The 19,726-nt window shown below is 39.7% G+C and overlaps 1 protein-coding gene and 1 long non-coding RNA gene across 3 annotated transcripts in view; one reads left to right on the top strand and one right to left on the bottom strand.

Annotated features, from left to right (window-relative positions):
* The window catches only part of LOC149228891 (Polynucleotidyl transferase, ribonuclease H-like superfamily protein), a 299,561-nt gene extending 284,190 nt beyond the window's left edge, over positions 1-15,371 (bottom strand). The window contains exon 1 of one of the 2 annotated variants that reach the window (XM_089378414.1): positions 15,111-15,371. In XM_089378414.1, coding sequence (XP_089234540.1) covers positions 15,111-15,112 — 2 coding nt within the window. In that variant the 5' untranslated portion in view covers positions 15,113-15,371. The remainder of the gene's footprint in view (positions 1-15,110) is intronic. The other variant, XM_089378415.1, reaches the window with a different exon arrangement.
* Positions 8,316-9,298, top strand: LOC149228892 (uncharacterized). Its single transcript, XR_016247251.1, has 3 exons — positions 8,316-8,573; positions 8,698-8,777; positions 8,904-9,298. It is a non-coding gene; the product is annotated as an uncharacterized LOC149228892 (long non-coding RNA).
* Positions 15,372-19,726: the final 4,355 nt, after the last annotated feature.

Raw genomic sequence — 19,726 nt, 5'->3', positions numbered from 1 at the left:
CAACAGGGTCAGCAACAACACAGATGCAACACATATCAGAGTTGCGCAGTGGTTGGTGGGCAGCAGCAACCAGACACCAGCAGCGTGACAGGAGATGATGCAAAGACAGGGTGTTTCTACAACAGGCAACAACTCTAGAACACATTCCTCGCTGAGAGGGAGAATTAGTTTTTGTAGCATTGGATGTGTTCTAGGCTTGAAATTTTGTGGAGAGGCTGGAATGCATGAGATTTCCAAAAACCAAAAATCGTTTCTGGAAATTCCACCTAGAAATGACTTAATTAGATTATTAGTCAGTTTTAAATATTTCTTAAGTCTAAACTTAGGGAATATGACTAATTAATCAGAATTAATTAAGTTAAGGTCTGAATGTTCTAGGAACTCACACGGATCAACTTCAAGTTAATCCTAGCCATTGATTAATATCTAATCTTGGTCGTTGAAGTCTCAACAGAGGATTATAAGAAGTCGATGGGGCTTGGAGAAATCACTTCAGCAATTCGATTTCATGAGCAGATCGATTTCCTGAGTAGCAACAGTCAATTGCCGGAGAGAGAGCCAGTGAGATCAAAGCAGTGAGAGAGGGGCAGGGACAGTGAAGCCGGAGGAAGGATTCCAGTTCCGGTGAGTGCATTTGCATAGAGGCAAGAGAGCCACAGTGACATTGACGGAGAGCAGCACAGTAACCTCTAGAGGCAATTTCGAATCTGTTAGGGAAAAGAAGAGTTTTAGTGCCAGAAGTTGGGTAGAGGTTCCGGAGGCCAAGAGAGACATTTTCCCAGACAGCAACAGACCAGACGGCTTGAGGAGAAGCTGGTTCGAGCTGAGTGCAGAAGTGACTACGCTAGGGTGACGCAGTAGCTGCGCAGAGCCAGTTTGGACGACTCAATTTGAGCTGACGTCAGAGCCCGAATTTTCCTGTGGAGTGAGGAAATTCTTTCTAGATTTTTCTTGTCAATATTTCTCTATAGGATTGCCAGTTTCGGCATCCAGTTGTACTCAGATTATTTCACTGCTGCATAATAATAAAACCCTCAACTGTTGCATCAGTTTTCCAGAGTTGGGTTTTCTGGGGACATTGGTCCAAAAATAACTGTGTTATTTTATATGTGTGCTAGTATTTCTTCCAGCGTTTATTTCTTCCGCAGTTTTATTTGTGTAGGTTGCAGTGTGATTGATTCAATATTTGTTGTAACACACAGTAAATAAATATTTAAAAATTAATTTAACAATTAGAAGAATTATTTCCAATTGCTGCAATAGAATTCGGGTTTCTGAATTTTCACATAGTGTTCCCTCTTCAAGGGGATTCTCAGTAATTCCAGTTTCTTCACATAAACATCAACAACCAATGCATCATCAAAAATGTAGCCATGGTGGATCTCAGACCTCAGTAGTGGCTTCTCACAGAAGCGATCATCGATAACCATAATAAAGTCCAGTAGACAACAAGTGGCTTCTCATAGAAGCGAGTATCAGTATCCATAATCGAATTCCGCAAATAATAAGTGGCTTCTCACAATCATAGTCGAATTCAACAGATAATAAGTGGCTTCTCACAAAAGAAAGCATTAGCAATCATAGTGGAATCTAGCAAACCATAATCGAATCTAGCAGATAATAAATGGATTCTCACATAAGCAAGCATCAACAACCATAGTAGAATCCAACAGACGATAATCGAAACCAGCAAACAATAAGTGGCTTCTCACAGAAGCAGGCATCAGTAACCATAGTAGAATTCAACAGACCATAATCGAATCCAACATATAACAATAGACTTCAACGAAAACATACATCATCAGATAGATCAACGAACCAATCCAAGAATCAATATCAAAGTCTTGCAGCTTCTTCAAATCATTCATCAGGGAGATGTTGATGGACCTGCAGTCCATTATGCCAAAGATATCACAAGGCTCGTGCCATTACAAAAGCAACTCCCTCTTAAACAAAAGTCCTCTACATAGCAAAAAAATCATGACTTCATCTTTAGCATATCTAGATCAACAATGGTCTTCAAAACTTCTAGCCACCTTCATGGATTAGGAACATGCTTCAATCAGGATGATCATGTCTGCCCCCTACATAGCTCATCCAATTACGAGTCTTCTTGTCACATTGTTCGTTCATCATTTCCAACGATTTCACACCTTAGCAGTCTTCATTGTGCACCTGCAATCCTCACGAGGAGGCTATGGAAGAACAAGAACAACCAGGCAAGCCAAGAGACTCATAATGAAATAATCAATAGAAACAATCAAGACAATACTTCTCTTTTGAGAGTTTGTGTCAGCTCCCTCTTGATCTTAGCCTGCTCGGATCGAGTAAATCTCATTACATTAGCAAGGAGTCCATACCATCATCAAGGAGTTCACATCATTAAGAAGTCCAAGTCATCAAGGAATCCACATCATCATGAAAAGAGTTCAGATCATCATTAAGGAGTTTTCATCATCAACAAAGAGTTTACGGAGTCCAAGTCATCAAGGAGTCCATATCATCATTAAGGAGTCTACATCATCAACGAATCCACATCATCATCATCAAGAAATCTATATCATCAACGAGCCCACATCATCATCATCATCAAGAAATCTATATCATCAAGTCCACATCATCATCATCATCAAGAAATCTACATCATCAATGAGTCCACATCATCATCATCATTAAAGAGTCTACATTATTAATGAAAATCCATATCTTCATTATCATCAGGTAGTCCACATTGTTAAGGAATCATCATCATCAAGGAGTCTTCATCGAGGATTCATCATTATTAAAGAGTCCTCATCAATATCGCCATCATCATCAAAGAGTTTCACATCATCAAGGAGTCCATCATCCATATCATCAAGGAAATTAGTATTGTCAAGGATTCCATCATCAAGGAGTTCATCGTTCATCATCAATGAGTCCATATCATCAAGGAGACCACATCAACATCAAGTCAAAATCATTATCATCAATATTATCAACAAGTCCTGTCATCAATAAGTCCACATCATTATCATCGAGTCCATATCATCAACAAGGAGTTAGGGTTTCTTTTTCTCAAACAAAAATAATAAGCTCTAGGATTTGGTCCATTTTCATCTCCAAGCCCTACCTAGGGTTTACAAACCATAAACAATCCATGTTAGTAATGATTTGAACAATAAAGGAAATACACGATACTTATCTTTTGAGCTCATGACAACGCCCTCTTGATCTTCAATCTTCTTGAATCCAACCTGCTAATCAACCTTGACAAGATGTCAAAACTTCTAGGAGCAAGGGTTCCTTCTTAAGCGGAAGCAATTAATCACAACTCTCTTTTCTCAACCCTAATGAGTTGATAGGGTTAACAATAAATCAGCTAGGTTTTTTACTTCAACCCTAATTTCCCAACTTCAACATTCTTGCTATCAAACCTAGGGGTTGGCCCATAAGCCCTAGGCTTCTTTTTCCAAACCTAGTCAATCAAATGTCCAAAAAACTTTCCAATACCATGGATTTTCTTCAAATGTTCAAAGGACACTTATCCTTGCAATCTTCATCATTTATGTACTTTATATCAAAATCAATCCTAAGGTTTTAACTACAAACCCTGGGGCTTTCTTATTCAAACCTTCTCGCAATGATCCCAACATTTCTCTTCATAGTGCACAAAACCTTGTAAGTCCTTCAAATCAGAATATCCATACATTCTATTGGCATTATGGCTAATGTGTTGTCCTTGATGGCAACCTACTTGATAAAGAACAATAATAGGATGATTATGCAGGTTGGAACAGATTCTACAGAAGTGATGAACAAAGAAATGACAAATCAGAGACAAATGGATGTTGAATATGAAGTTTGGGAAAGTATACGCGGATCCTATGCAGAAGGGTCATGTACATACGTGGGTATTGTGAAGAAAAGTCGCGTACAGAATCTGCACCATGGTAACTTGAATATCAAAAACTTTACCATGGTATTGGCCCATAGTAATGAGTACGACAACGATTATTTGATCTCGTCAAAGAATACTAATGGCATTACCAAAGGATTGGCCTAAGGTATTAGCTAAGGCTAAAGCTATATAAGGAGACGGCATTACTTTTCCTTGCATGTATTCCCAGACATCATTGTCATCTGCTATGATTTCCAACCTAATCTTCCAAGTAGCAAAATTTGATGAGCCTCCCAACTTCTCAGCTTCCTTGAAGAATGAGGTGGACATCTTAACTTGATTAGATAGACTCCTTTAACTTTTCCAAAGATGATTGCTTTAGCTCTTGTCTCCTTTGGGCTTGTCTTTCACCTTAGTTCTAATACCATGTTAATTTTCCACTCTATGTTATTTCAATTACTTTAGACCAATTCTCTTCTTCAATAAGCAATCTTTCAACAATAATTAATTCTTCCAATAATCAACAGAAACTGAAGATAGAACGGAAAATGCAATGACAATAGGAGATAATCAAAACATCAACAGGAGACACCAAATTGGTCAATGAACAAGGAAAAACCCCACAAGGGGGAAAACCCTTTGAAATTATTCTTCTATTAGATTGTCTTCAAATGTTCAATGGAGAGTACAATGAGCCAAATTCAATAATAAAAGTCAAAGTCAAAGTCTTGACTTGTCCTACAAATCAACAAACCAATGATGAAATAGTCAAATCTGGTCAACTGTTATAAATCTGCAATTTTGTCCCAAGTCAACAGCAATCAAAGTGTGCCCTAACCAGTTCACAAAGTCAACAGTTAACCCTTCCAATCAACTCGGTCAAATCAGTAATAAATGTGGCCTCAAGTGTTGGTCAAAGTTGGCACAAAACAATCTTGAATACTCAATCAAAAGAGAGAAATTTTGCAATCAATCACTTTGGTCAAACCTGAAATCAGCACCAGTCAAACAGCCCAGATCAACTCGGTTTTTGTGCAAGTCAACTTGACCCCAAGAAATAGAAATTTTCCTAGTCAAAGCATGTCAAATGATGAAGTCAAACTCAATCAAATGAGAGAGAACCTTTGCAATCAAAGTCTGAAATTTTTCCTGCGGTCAACCCAAGTCAAACAACTCCAAATGCCTCTATTTTTGTGCCAAAAGATGCAGCCCACCCAAACAGAAATTCTGCCAAAAGACCAAAAGTCAAACTCTCCTCAAAAAAATCAAAGTCAACGCTGGTCAAAGTTGCAGAACACTTCATCTTTTCGGCCACCTTAATTTCATCCTCTTTCTCCTTTGCACATGTGAGAAAACCCTTGCAATTTTTAGATGTATTGAACCCAAGAATAGAAGAGAGATGTGTGATGATGATGTCTCCAAATGAGGCTCCTTGACTTGTATTTATAGGCATTGGAGGAGGGGTAATTTGTACTCTAGGCCAACTCGATCAATTGTGTACTTGTGGGCTTGACTTCAAAATACACTTTCCCATATCCAAATTCAGTGCTTCAAAGGTCGATTTTGGTCCTATCGAAAAGAGAAATCTAGTCCAACGATTGGAATTTGTCACTGAGCTACCAAATTAACATAGCTTAACTCAGTGAGTGCTTAACCTTTTATTCCTAAAATCTGAATCGGTCCCTTTTTGGTTTCCTTGCCTATCTAACTTACTAGATCATCGAATGCATTGGATACTCCTTCTATGGAACCCTATCCACTGAGGAACCTCAACCTATTTACCTTTGTGCTCAAATCCAATATCCGATCCTTTTCAAATTCTAACACAATGCTCAATGGTTCACACACTCGGATTGTCTGTATAGACAAATGGCCCACTGCCCAGTCCTTAATGTTTATTCTGAAATTTTATTAACACAGAGAAACATTACAAATAATGCCCCTAGGCTCAAATCCCAATGATTTTCCATATAATTCGCTGATATTATGAAGCCACATGACCACCTCTGAGTGGTGTTATATGTCACTAGAATATGGCCCTTAGCCACCAAAAAGGATAAAAACACCTACCACATATCTCATGTACAGAATGTGCCACATCATCATCATGCCATGTCATCACCATAAGGTACTCCAACTCAACTGCCAACTCTTCCTCGTCATCCAATAGTATGTTGCCATGTGTCACTCTGCCACCTACACTAGTACAAAACTAAATCCGATGTCTGGGGTGTTTTCCTTTTTTTCTTCATTATAACTAAAAAGGCTCGGATGTCGAATACTGCATATGGCCTTAAAAACAAATCTGGATCCGGCTTCACAGGTTAAATTAACGCATTGTGCACCCCCAGATATCCTCATCTCGCAGATGATTCTGGATTGATCCAACATCTAGTTCTCTCCACAACATGCCAAAACTCCTGCCCCCGAGATGGTCTAGATTCCCAGATAAGTCAAGCAATCCGGATGTCCCGAATAAGTCTGGATGTCTAGATGTATGGATCTTCTAACTACAAGCCAACTTGCTTGTGCCCCGGATTGGCCAAATGCCCTTAAATTCTTTGAATCCTCCTCTTTTTGCTAAACATACCTTTACTTCAATACACTTTTCTCATCAACCCTTGGAATTTTGGTTAAGTGTCATATACCATTGGAAAGGTCTCTGAGAGAGCTATCCAACTACACACTTTCCAAGAGCGTTTGAGACACTTACCTGTAGACAACACGCCTCCAAAGATAGGCTATTAGACCACACATTCAACTATCAACAAACCACAAGAACACATCAATTACAACCTCAACAAGCTCTCCCTAAGCTTGTATTTACTTTGACATGAATGGCTATCAACTTCCAACCTGTTGAACACTCTCCTTGGGCTTAACATCAATGACAACACTTTTCTCAAGTTCAACAATACCCTTTTACCATCTGCTACACTAATTTCCATCTCCATTGTCCAATAGTCCTTCGAGTGTTTCCCTATAGAAATAAGCCACTAAACACCCAATATGAGATTGGTTTCCGCCAACTCCACCATATAGAAATCATCAGTCATAATGTAGTTACCCATCTTCAGCTCCAACCATGGAACCATTTTTGTGCATGTCATATCATACCCATCAGCCACCTCAACATCGAATCCCTCAAAGTCTTTTGTTGGAATGCCTCAAAGTCTTTTGTTGGAATGCCTCTCCTGACTACCCAAGTCGAGTCAATGAAGTTGTGGCTTAACCCACCATCAATCGAGATAGTGACACAATGTCCCTATACTACTCCTCTGACCCTAAAAGTATGATATCTAGGGACGCTTGATAGAGTGGTTATAGTTCCACCCTTAGTCTCCACACGGGGTTGCTCATCATCCTGAGTCTGAGCCTGCCTTGCCTCTTCTTCCCCATCACTGTTTGAAAGCACCTCTACGTAATGCACCTTGCCCCTTCCCATGCACTCGTGACCTGATTCCCAAGGCTCCTTACAGTTAAAGCAAAGCTTCTTCCTTCCGAGTTCATTTTGAGTCTCATAATCCAACCTGTTTTTCCCAAACCACTCCTTCTAGAAAGGCTTCTTGTCTTTGTTTCTCTAAGGAAGGAAGGGTTTGGAAGAGACTTTACCCTTGGGTGTTTCGTCCTCCATATCCCACGTTCTAATAAATAGGATCTTGTAAGGAACCTAGTTTGAGGACCTTAACCCAACCACGTAGGGGTTCGGATAATCCCTCAACAAATAACATAACCAATTTGTGATCTAACACATCGATTACCATGATTGCTAACCGTTGAAACTCGCAAATGTACACATCTGGCGTACCTGTCTGCTTAAGTTATGCCAACTCTCTAAAATGTAACTTAGGGTTCTTCTTCTCAAACATGGTCAATCAACCTTTGTGTCAACTCCAGGTAAGAAGTCATGCTAGAATACCACAAGGTGACTAGCCCATGGTACCACCACTCATGAGCTTCTCCCTCCAAATACACTATAGCATACTTGATGGCCTCTGTCTCTATCATAAGGTTGAGTTGGAGGTATGTATCCAACTTTTGCACCCATGCTCTGGCAGTGCAACTAGATGATCCATCAAAAGAAGGAACGGATAGCTTCCCCAATTTCCTTGGGAGCTCATAATTTTGTGAACCCCAGTTGCATTCTCTAGGTTTATTCCTAAGTTGCAGGAAACATGGCCCTAGGGGTCGTTTCCTCCCGGGAAACGAAACGAAACCCGAAAACGCGTACCATACGGCCTGGAAACGCGTTTCCGGCCGTACTGCCACGTTTCCCGAAACGGAAACGTGGCAGTACGGCCGGAAACGCGTTTCCAGGCCGTACGAGCCACGTTTCCCCAAATTTATGTGTTGTTTTTTAATTTTTTTTTTTTAAATTTGTTTTTAATTTTTTTTTAGGTTTCCGGGATGTTCTAGAAACCTATTCTAAAGTTATAAAAGAGCAGTTTGTCTCATTCTCTCATCACACTATTCAGCAAGTCGTTTCTCTTGGAGACTGGCAGTTGTTTCAGCTAGGGTGTTTTGAGCAGTGAGCAAAGTAGATTTCAGCAGCAGGAGAAAGAGATTTCAGCAGCAAGAGAAAGAGATTTCAGCAGGAGATTTCAGTAGCAGCATATTTGGCTCAGCTACAACCATATTTCTCTTCTCTTTTCTGGCATTTCGGGGTAGTCTCAGCCACAGATAATTAATTTGGGTAAGCCACATTCATTTTTTTAGTTTTTTCTTACTATTTCTTCAATTTTTCTAGGGTTTAGGCAGCCAAAAATATGAAAAACGTTTTTTATTGATAGATTTGTTTTTTAAATTTATTTTTGCAGCAGATTTGGCTCAGCTACAGCCATATTTCTCCTCTTTTCTGGCATTTTAGGGTAGATTCAACCACAGAAAATTAATTTGGGTAAGCCACATTCATTTCTTAGTTTTTTTCTTACTATTTCTTTAATTTTTCTAGGGTTTATACAGCCAAAAATATGAAAAACGTTTTTATTATTTACAGATTTGTTTTTTTAATTTATTTTTGCAGCAATGGCTTCCAGCCAAAGTGCAGCTGCAAGTTCAATCCCTAGGGCCAACCCAAGGGCTGAATATTATCCTCTTTGGAGGCATGTGAGGAAGCTTCAAAGATGTGGAGGTGGTGGCTCATGGGAATGGCGATGCAATCTTTGCAATAATACGTACAAGGGCTCCTACCCAAGAGTGAAGGCGCATCTATTGCATGGAGGAGGACAGGGGATTTCAGGTTGCACAAAAACATCAGATCCGTTGGCAAGGAGGGCATATCAAAGAGAGCAAGATGAGGCGGATGGTACTAAGAGAAGGCATGATGAGCTTACTCAAGCTCCATCTAACATTGAGCCAAGGATTGTAGTTGAAGCAAGAAAGAGGAGAGCTGGTCACACTCAACAACATGAACAACCAGCACCCAAAAATACCAGAGGCCCAGGGGCATCCCCTTCAGTTCAGGATAGCAGAATTGCTAGATTGGTGAATGTGAAAGCAAGAGAAGAAACTGATTCCAGAGTGGCTAGGTGCATTTATGCATGTGGTATCCCATTCAATGTTGTTCGCTCTCCTTACTGGCAAATATGATAAGGGCAGTTAACAAAGCTCCTCAAGGGTACAAGGGGCCCAACTATGAGAAAGTCAGAACTCAGCTTCTCAAAAATGAGAAGGACCATGTGGAGGACATTTTAGCTCCAATTCGTTCTTCCTGGAGTAGCTCTGGGGTTACCATAGTCTCAGATGGTTGGACAGATATGAGGCGCAGACCATTGATAAATATCATTGCCACTTCCCCCAAAGGAGCAATGTTTATCAAGGCAGAAGACTGCTCAGGAGAGGTGAAAGATGCACAATACATTGCTGATGTTATTATAAAAGCTATTGAACAAATAGGGCCTAACAAGGTGGTGCAAGTTATCACGGATAATGCACCGGTTTGCAAAGCTGCAGGTTTAATTATTGAGGGGAGGTATGACCACATCTTTTGGACACCATGCATTGTCCATAATCTGAATCTGATCTTAGAGGAGATCGACAACAAAGTTTCCTGGATAAAGGAACTCACAGGGGAAGCAAGGGAGATTATCAAATTCATCACCAACCACCACCAGTCTCAGGCCATATTTCGAGAGTACTCCAAATTGAAGTTGTTAAAAGTTGCTGAGACAAGATATGCCTCAAACTTCGTGATGTTGCGCCGCCTTGTTGAGGTTAAGCATGCATTAGTTTCTATGGTGGTGAGTCAACTTTGGATTGAGTGGAGACAAGCAGATTCAGAGCGGGGATCTATGGTGCGTAGATTGTGCCTTGATGAGGATTGGTGGAGCAAGGTAGATTTCTTGCTAAAGTTCACAACCCCTGCATTTGAGCTTCTCCGGAGTGCTGACACTGACCAACCTTTCTTGGGAGAGGTATATGATGGCATGGATTCCATGGTTGAGAAAACTATGGAAATCATTTCGCAAGAGTCTCCACAACTTTTGTTTGTTGATGATCATTTTGTTGGTTTGATCAAGAAAATCATTGTTGATAGGTGGAACAATTTCAATACACCATTGCACACTTTAGCACATGCTTTGAACCCCAAATTTTATGATGAGGAGCTTATTGCTAAAAGCAATGGGAAGAGGAAGGCACCCCATAAGGATAGAGAGGTGGCTACTGGGGTGAAAAAAGCCCTTATGAGAATGTTTCCTTCTCATCTACATAGGGAGGTAAAGGAGGAATTTGCCAGTTTTGCTACAGGAATAGATGATTATGCAGATATATCAGCTTTGGAGGAGAGAAGCACCATGAATCCAGTTAGGTGGTGGATTTGTCATGGAGCAAATGGTGTACATTTGCAAAACCTTGCCATTCGTATTCTTTCACAAGTGGCAAGCTCTTCATCAGCAGAAAGGAATTGGAGCACTTATGGTTTTATTCATTCTGTGAAGCGCAATAGGTTGGGCTCACAGAAAGCAGAGGATCTTGTTTATGTGCACTCCAACCTTCGCCTTGCATCTCGTAGGGGTCCAAAATACAACAGTGGTCCTTCTAAAGAATGGGATGTGGATGCAGAAAATCCTGATTTGGATCTCTCTCTTGCTGCCCTGAATATTGAGGCCGAATCTGATAGTGGAATTGGTGCATCATCTTCTTCAGCACTACCATCCACTGTTGAGCATTGTGCTGCTTCTATTTTTGATGAGGATTGTTATGATGAGGATTAGTCTTTTGTGACTTGTCTCTATAGTTCTTGCAGCCCTATAGTCTTTCTTGTACTTGCAGCCTCATATACTAATATAAATAAAGGCTGATTTTGGATTTTCCTATATTTTTATTTTCATTATGTGATCATTCATGACTCGTGAGTAAATGTGATGTAAATTTAATCTTAATGTTTAAATGTAATAAATTATAATCATATAATTAAATGTATCATTCATGCTTTATGATTGCACATATATATAATAATAATTTTTAAATATTTTTAAATATTTTTAATATATATATATATATATATATATATATATATATATTCATATATATTCACGTTTCCCCGTTTCCAAAATTTGGGGAGGTCGCGTTTCGTTTCGCTTCCCGTTTCGGAAACTCGTTTCCGTTTCCCCGTTTCGTGCAACTTAGGTTTATTCCTATATTTAATAGTGCAAAAATCTTGCAAGGACATAACTGCATGAAATTCCTCCCCTAACGCCTTATACTCACTTAGACAGTCAGAAAACCCTTCACCTTGCCCTTGCTGCCCTTGCTTTTTGGTTGGTTGTTCTTCCAAGAATTTTGGTAAGAGGGGCCTAGGGATTGCTTTGCTTGATGCCCAAGGATTATTTTGAGCTGGAATATGGGTGTGGCTTCCCTTAGCATGATTCCCATTGTGACCATTCGACCCTCCTGCGCCACTATTGTTGACATTATGTTGGTCCCCCTCAATGCTAGTCATTAACTGAGTGATAACCTGCACCAACTCTTGCTGCACTCTTGCCAAGTCATTTAAGGCGTTCATAATGCTTCCAAGTTGTTCATTTTTCTCACATATTTCTCCTTCTTTTGATTCTGAATGAAGGAGGTCTTTACCCTTTCTCTGTCTCTGTATGCCCTATCCTCCAGTTTCATCAAAGTAGCATGTACTCACAGACTTATTCTGTTAGTAAAACAAATTGTGATAGACCAAGACCTTAGACCTTCCTCACTCCACCAAGTCAGCCCTCAAACTGTCCTTCCAGACTCCAAAGATCAACTGCAACAATACTGCATCAAAGACAGAATTTCGGCCTAGTTACTCCAGAATTTTTGGCCCAACTACCCCAAAATTTCAGCCCAGCTTCAATATAGCAATTTCAGCCCTCCCAGCAACCCCGAAACTCTACACGTGTGGTAGTAGAGAGAGAAAATTTGACTTATTTTGCTTGACAAACACTTCCTTCTCCTTCGCTAGGTTTTCCTCCTTCTTAGGGATTTCGCTCTCTTTTCTTTCTCCAACTACTACAAATCAAACTTCTTGTCATGTGCTCCAAATGAGGTCAAGTTGTTGCCTTTATATAGTGAATATGTGAGGTTGAATTCCCTTTATGAGGCGGACTTGTCCAGGTTGAGGCCAACTTAGTGGAGGAGGCCTAAAAGACCTAATTTACATCAAAATAAATTTCTTCTTTGATAGATAAAGCCCAAGAAGGGTCTTTTACATATTGACAAGGGCAGGGACTCTTGACACAAACCCTAGAAGCCTATAATGGAGGCTTTGACCTAAAAATAATTGACCCAAGCATGAAACCCATGCTTTAATAAGTCAATTTCTTTTACAACAAAATTTATTCTTCTTTCTTTTGACAAATACAAATACATTACATTATGAAGACCGACACTAGTTACATTTTTCAACATATTCCTCTTCTACTTTGGAATGTGAATGTAAATTGGAATCACAAACACCCTGAAATGAGAAACATTAGGTTTCCATTGTACAACATGACTTTGCCCAAAGGAATATAGGCAAAAGTCTTGGACCATAGACTTATACCCTCTACTAGGGACCTAGTCTTTCTTTCCACTATCACATTATGTTGCAAGTTGTAAGGCACTATAAACTCTCTGTCGATCCCTACTTCTCTACAAAAGAATCAAAACCATTGGAGAGATATTCCCCCTCCATTGTTTGGTCTCAGTTGTTGAATTTTGTAGCTGCGATCGGTATTCATCAATTTTATTAGCCCACAAAATTAAAAGAAAATGAAAATACAAAATTTGATGTCAAGTCGGCTCCAAATTAAAGTTCAAATTTTGCCTCCAAGATCAAATCGTCTAGCCCTAAAGACATACCTATTCAGCCCCTTCATCAACTTTATATTGCCATTCATCCTCACTCACTTGGAGCAATTTGGATCACTCAAATTCTTCTATTTTTCTATCCACAGGTGCAAAGGAAAGAGAGAGAGAAGACCAGCGAAGTTTGACCCACGTTGACCAATATCGATTGAGGTTTTTCTGGGCAAGTTGACCAAATTTCTGAGGCAATTGCAGAGGTCGAAATTCAACCTATTTGACCAGACTTTGACCAAGTTACAGGAGGCCAAAAATGTGGTCTTTTTTGACCAGGTTTGACTCTTTGGATATTGTGGTCAGTTTGACCTTGTCTGAGTGGGAAAATCAATTGTATCTCTTGTTGAATTGGACAATTTCTCTATGAAAATGTTGTTGGGTTTTTCCCAAGGTTGGGATTTCCCAGGGTAAAGTTGTGTCTCTTTTGTGCTTGGTTGTCTCTTCATATTCCTACTGTCATTATTGTTTTATTGTTGAGGTTTTCTATGTATAATTGCTTAATGATGTATGTGACATAAGATGAATTAATGAAGAAATCATTGGCAGTAATTATTAGATTAGAAAGTCATGAAAAATCAACATAAATACCTTCATTTTCCTCCATTTATGAGTCTTATTAAGAGCTTTTAACTCTCAAAAATTGTTAAAGACCTCACCCTTGATCTTCATAAAATACATCCAAGCTTTTCTAGAAGAATCATCAATGAAAGTAACATAATAAAGAATATATATCAACGAAGATAATGACATTGATCCACAAACATCTGAACGAATCAAATCAAGAATCCTTCTTGATATGAGCATCTTCATAAAATACATCCAAGCTTTTCTAGAAGAATCATCAATGAAAGTAACATAATAAAGAATATATATCAACGAAGATAATGACATTGATCCACAAACATCTGAACGAATCAAATCAAGAATCCTTCTTGATATGTGCTCACTACGTGGGAAACTGACCCAAGTATAAAACTGACCCAGTAATCAATTCCTCTAATTTAAACAAACAAAAAATCCCTTTATATACGACAATTTGAAAAAAAGAAAAAAGAAAGAGTACGCATTTTCTCGGTCTTCTTCATTCAACCTTCTGTCACCTTCTGTCTTCAGGAAAAAAAGATGATATCATATCATCTACGACTGTGAGGACATTTGACTTAAGGGAGATATACCATTGCAGTAACTTGAAGGTAACTACTTCAGAAAAAATCTTTTGCATCTTCACCTTCTTCCTTTACACCGACTTCCACCCATTGTCTTGTAAGCGACTTCAGATCATTTATATGAGTGGACATATTCATTTCAGTCGCCAATATCAATCTAAACAGGTGTAATTTTATATTTTGCAGTCACAACTTCTGCACCAAAAAAAACTGTTTAATTCTTCCCAGATTTCTTTTGAAGAACTGTCTAGGTCAACACAGTATAATTCAGAATGCGATACAGCTAGTCCAATTATTGACTTGCTTTTGTCATCCCTCGTATGCCGTTGGAATTGTTGCTACGGGGTTACCACGAGAAAATGCATTTGTCAAACAAATTCTCCGGGCTAACCCTTGGCAAAAACTCCAACTAAACGCCCATTGCCATGCAAAAACACCTCCCATACTTAGCTTAGTTAATGATACTGTGCAAAACGCAGCTAAATCTGTCAGAACTTGGTGCTTAATAGCAGATGTTTATTTTTAATTTTAAATAACTCAAATATATCATCATGCAAGAGGTGGCCCATTTATAGGGCATTTGAAAAATAAAATGTTGCAGAATATTGCTTGAAATTTGTGTTCATTCCTATCAAATCCAGGGTTTTCCTGTCAATTCGTAAATGAAAGGTGCATAGATCGAAATATACACAAGGAAAAAGAAAAAAAAATGTTTAAGAAGAGGCAAAAGAACTTGTAGAGCTTACATTTAATGGAAGAATGTGAAGTCGTCGTCTCCCATGTAATTGGACTGTAATTGAACTGCGCACTGCAATGGGCAGCACTTCAATATACACTATGGCACAGCACAAGTCTACTATTTATAATTAGCGTACACGAAGAAGGAGAACGAAGGACAAAGTGCATCAGATTGAAGAGATTTTGTATTTAATGGAAAGGTAATGCTTTAAACCAGTTTGAGCGCTGTAAATGTGAAGGACTTACGATGCTAGATGTGGTGTAGGGGTTGTGAAATACCCATTGTTAAATTAAATTTAAATGGTCTTTTAAATAGGGCTTTCAAATTGTTGTATATAAAGGGAATTTATTTTTTTATTTTTTAAATTAGTGGGTCAGTTTTGTAGTGGCTTGCATAAGGTTGAAACTTGATTTTAACCGTAACTTTTATGTAATTGTTATGTCTGTAGGACAATAAACATGTTTGAGAGTAACGGAATTTGAATAAGTAACTCAATTTTACATAATACTTGTCAAGTGAACTATTCTTGGGGTTACCTTGAAAAGAAAGACATGGAGGTGGGTTTTGATCCATTTATGTTGGACTTTTTTTGAATATAATCTTTCTAGGCGCAATCACACATTCGACCACTAACTCAAAGTGCCCCATGGCTTCAAGGCTAGGCCTTTCACGAGAACTGAACCTTGCCCAATAGTGAAAAACTCTTCACTTTCCACCATTAGATCCAACCCCTTTTGGCATTCTTTTATAACGAGGACGTGGGGGTGGGCTCTGATCCACTTATGTGTGCACGAGTCATGAGACCATTTAATATAATCTCTCTAGGTGCAACCACCCATTCAACCACTACCTTAAGGTGTCTCCAAGGCACCAAGTTAAGCCCTCATGGGAAACTCCTCACTCTCCACCATTGGATCTAACCCCTTTGGGCATTTATAAGCTATTATAATAAGAGAAAATAGAACGATATTTATGTTCTTTATGAATTAGGTATAAGATCAATTCCATATTCTTAAACGCAATGATGAAATTTTTATCAAATCTTCTTAGGGGTGGTAGTGAAATCAAATCTGATTGAATCAAAAATAAAGATCATATTGCGTATTTTGGGAGGTGATCATTTTTGTAATCATGTTGGCCTGTTTTGCAACTCAATTCTTGAAAGAATTGAGATAATCATCTTTGTCATCGTGAGAGAATTGACTTATTGGCATAACTTAACACTACAATATAAACTAATTCACCAAACCATCATCAAACTAGAATCACATAATGAGCTTTTGGGCACATTTGAGTAATTCAAAATGATAAGAAAACATAATTATTTTTTTTATTTCTAGTGTCTTTTCATCCATTTCATTTTCTTTTCAAAGTTCCCAAAATATCAAATATAAAAAGTTCATGGACATTATATAGTTTATCTAATAGTTTCAAAAATGACATTATACTATACTATGACAAAATTATTAAAAATATTTAATTTATAGTGGGGAGTTTACATTCTAGTTTATTTGTAAATTATTAATAGCTAGCAATTATAAGACCTCTCTTTTAAGCCCATGGGGTGTAGACTAAACAGTGATAGGGTGCACTGTTAAGGCACTCCTTGTGGTAATGTCCTAGGTTCAAAACACTATGGGCACAAATCTAACCATGTTAAGGGTTGGTGTGGCTGAGACCGATGCAATCGCTGAGTAATTTTGATGACTTTGATGCCCCTAGTGTAGAAATTTTGAATAATATGACACATATTCACAGAGATTATCCTGATTATACACTTATAAGCGGAACATGCATAATACATAACCTCCTCTACGTTGATCATCAATTTACAGAAGTAGAAACATTCACAGGCGTACATAGAAGCATCAATCACACATATCAACACAGTATTTTCCCGGGGAAAGCATCTCGCTAAAAAACCCCACACTATCTGTATATTAATGATTGAGAACATGTAACATTACAAAGTACAATGCTTATCACAAGCAATCCAGTACCAGCTCCACCTGTTACACACAATACAGCTCAGATCTGATCTCCAAATCTATTCCACTGCTTGCTTGCCTCTCCAGCTCAATACCTGCTCAAGAACTGATGAGAATGGCTTACCAAACTCGTATTTGACCTGCAAATAATCACTCACACTCTGTTGGACGTGAGCACAGGCTACAATCTTGATATTGGCCAATTCATTGGCATACTCAATCCCTCTGATTGTGCAAATCATCATGCACAGCTATAGTCACAACTGATAGCAATCTAATCCTCTAACACCTATCCCTGCTGAACTAAACATGCAACTGACTTAACTGATGTATTCTATAGTTGCATTATGAGTTAATAACTTGTGAATTAATTAATAACTAATTCACCCAACTCATCTCTAGTCTATTGATCAGTTAGACTAAATACAACTAGTTTAACAAGGCTAAACTGAACACAACTCCATCAACTGCACCTCCAGTCCACTAAACTCAACTCACTTGAGTTCTAACCGAAGTCCTGCATGCAAATATTAGTCATCCCATAGGTAACCACGTATTTCCCTCTAGGATCTGCATGTACCACATCCGTAGCTCATCCTGAAGTGCTCCAAGAGAATAAGACAAAGTTTATAGTCTAAATATTATTATGAGACAATAATATTTGACTTTTCTATTTTTGACAGCAAGTCTAAAAATAGACTTTGATCACTCACACTGTGATCACTCACACTGTGGTCACCCACATTGTGATCATCCACACTGTGATCATCCACACTGTGATCAAAAATAGAACTTGCGCCATAATTTTCCTGCGGGCCCACTTAGTGAAGGTGACTCTTTTCACTAAGCTCCATCATCTTGTTGCATTCTCAACAAGAATTTCTTGTTGCACACTTTTCAACACTCCCTCCCAACAAGAAAGGCTTCCTCTCAAACCCGATCCTGTAACTCTGGAATGTTCTCCATGCAACACATCTGCCCGGTCCACTTGCACTGTCATCAAAGTCTCTGACTGCTATTGCCTCTGTCGACTGAAAACTCTGCATCTCTGTGCTCTTCAGTATCTGACTGCTCTAGCCTCTGTCACTTTGACCTCTGACTGCATCTGTGCTGCTGCTAGTTCTATCTCCCAGCATTGCATCCGCACTGCACCTCCCAACTGACCTCCCTGTTGGGCTAGAAACACCCTTTGATGCTGAAGCTCTACCTGCTACTGACAAGTGCTCCCTCTCTGACATCCGCGCTACTGCAACATCTCCATGCATCTCGCACCATTGCACACCTCTCTGTGCCACCTAGCACTGTGCAAAACACTTGTGCCTCTCGCATTGCTGCAGCCTGCTAGCTATGCACTGTCCTGAGATTCCCTGCTGTGGCTCTCTCTGCCGCTCCATCCGCATCTATCTCTACCCAATCAGTCAGTTCCTGCTACTACACATTGGGGCTCCCGTAGCAAGGTCTCATCCAAGAGGTTGGGTACCTCAAGGATCCTGCCCCTCCTCCTTGGGACGATCAATCCACATCACCCCACCTCCTACCTGGAGGTATGGCTGCATGCGATCCCTCAACCCACCTGGCTCGAATTTTCCCCCTACTGGAGGTCTCTGGATGAGTAGATGTCTCTACTTGATCTCCTCTCAGCTTCCCCTGTTGTGGCTCCTCCACAACCTCCTGAAGTTGCTGCACCAATCGTGGCTCCTCCACAATCGTCTGAGACTTCTTCTGGCTCTGCATGTTGAGAGGTAATATACGCTCCCTCTCAACCACCAAGTCTCCATCAGTTGCCTCGCTGCTCAAGGCTTTGCATGCATCTTGAACCTCAAGAGCATACAGGTTCTTGACTCGTGAACCAATCTCCTTCACCTGTCTAGTGATGATGTGTCCAAGGAAAACCTTTCCCTTACTGAAGACTACATCATAGCCTCTGTCTTCCAGCATCATGATCGACACCAAGTTTCTCTTCAGTCCTGGTACATACTTGACATCGGTCAAGGTAAGGCGAGCTCCATGCTCCCTCTGAAAAATAACCGTCCCTACACCTGAGACACTATACTTCTCATCATTACCCATCCCTATGAGTATCTGGAGATCTTTCTCCTCCAAAGTACTGAACAAACTTTTGTCACCGGTCATGTGGAAAGAAGCTCCACTGTCAAGAAACCAACCACTTCCCATCATGGATGAAACCATGCATGCGAAGAGTGTGAAATCCAACTCACTGTGAAGCAAGTGCCTCACCTTTAGATCCTTCCCCGGATCCCTTTTTGGACTTCTTCTTTGGGTAATTAGTGGCATAATGACCCAACTCATGACAATGAAAGCATCTCACCTTCGCCTTGTCAACCTTCTTCCCATCATTGGAAGAATTGGATTCGGAAAGAGAAACCTTCCCCTTCCCCTTCTTCGCCTTACTCGCTAAGGCACAATTCTCCTCATCCTGCATGGATGAAGAACCGTCTCTGGTTCTCCGCCTGATCTCCTCCTGCACAAGATCTGACCATAGTCTTTCCCATCCTGGCAATTTCTCCCGACCATTGACAGAGTTCTGATAGGAATGCCAACTCTTCGGAAGACCAAGGAGAGCCAAGCTCACCAAGTCCTCATCATCGACAGTAACCCCCAGACTTCCCAGCTC

Source organism: Pinus tabuliformis, chromosome J (genome assembly GCF_031772625.1).
Source record: "Pinus tabuliformis cultivar Carrire ecotype Pingquan chromosome J, CPIR1, whole genome shotgun sequence".
NCBI lineage: Eukaryota > Viridiplantae > Streptophyta > Pinopsida > Pinales > Pinaceae > Pinus > Pinus tabuliformis.
This window is presented reverse-complemented; position numbering and strand designations above follow the sequence as displayed.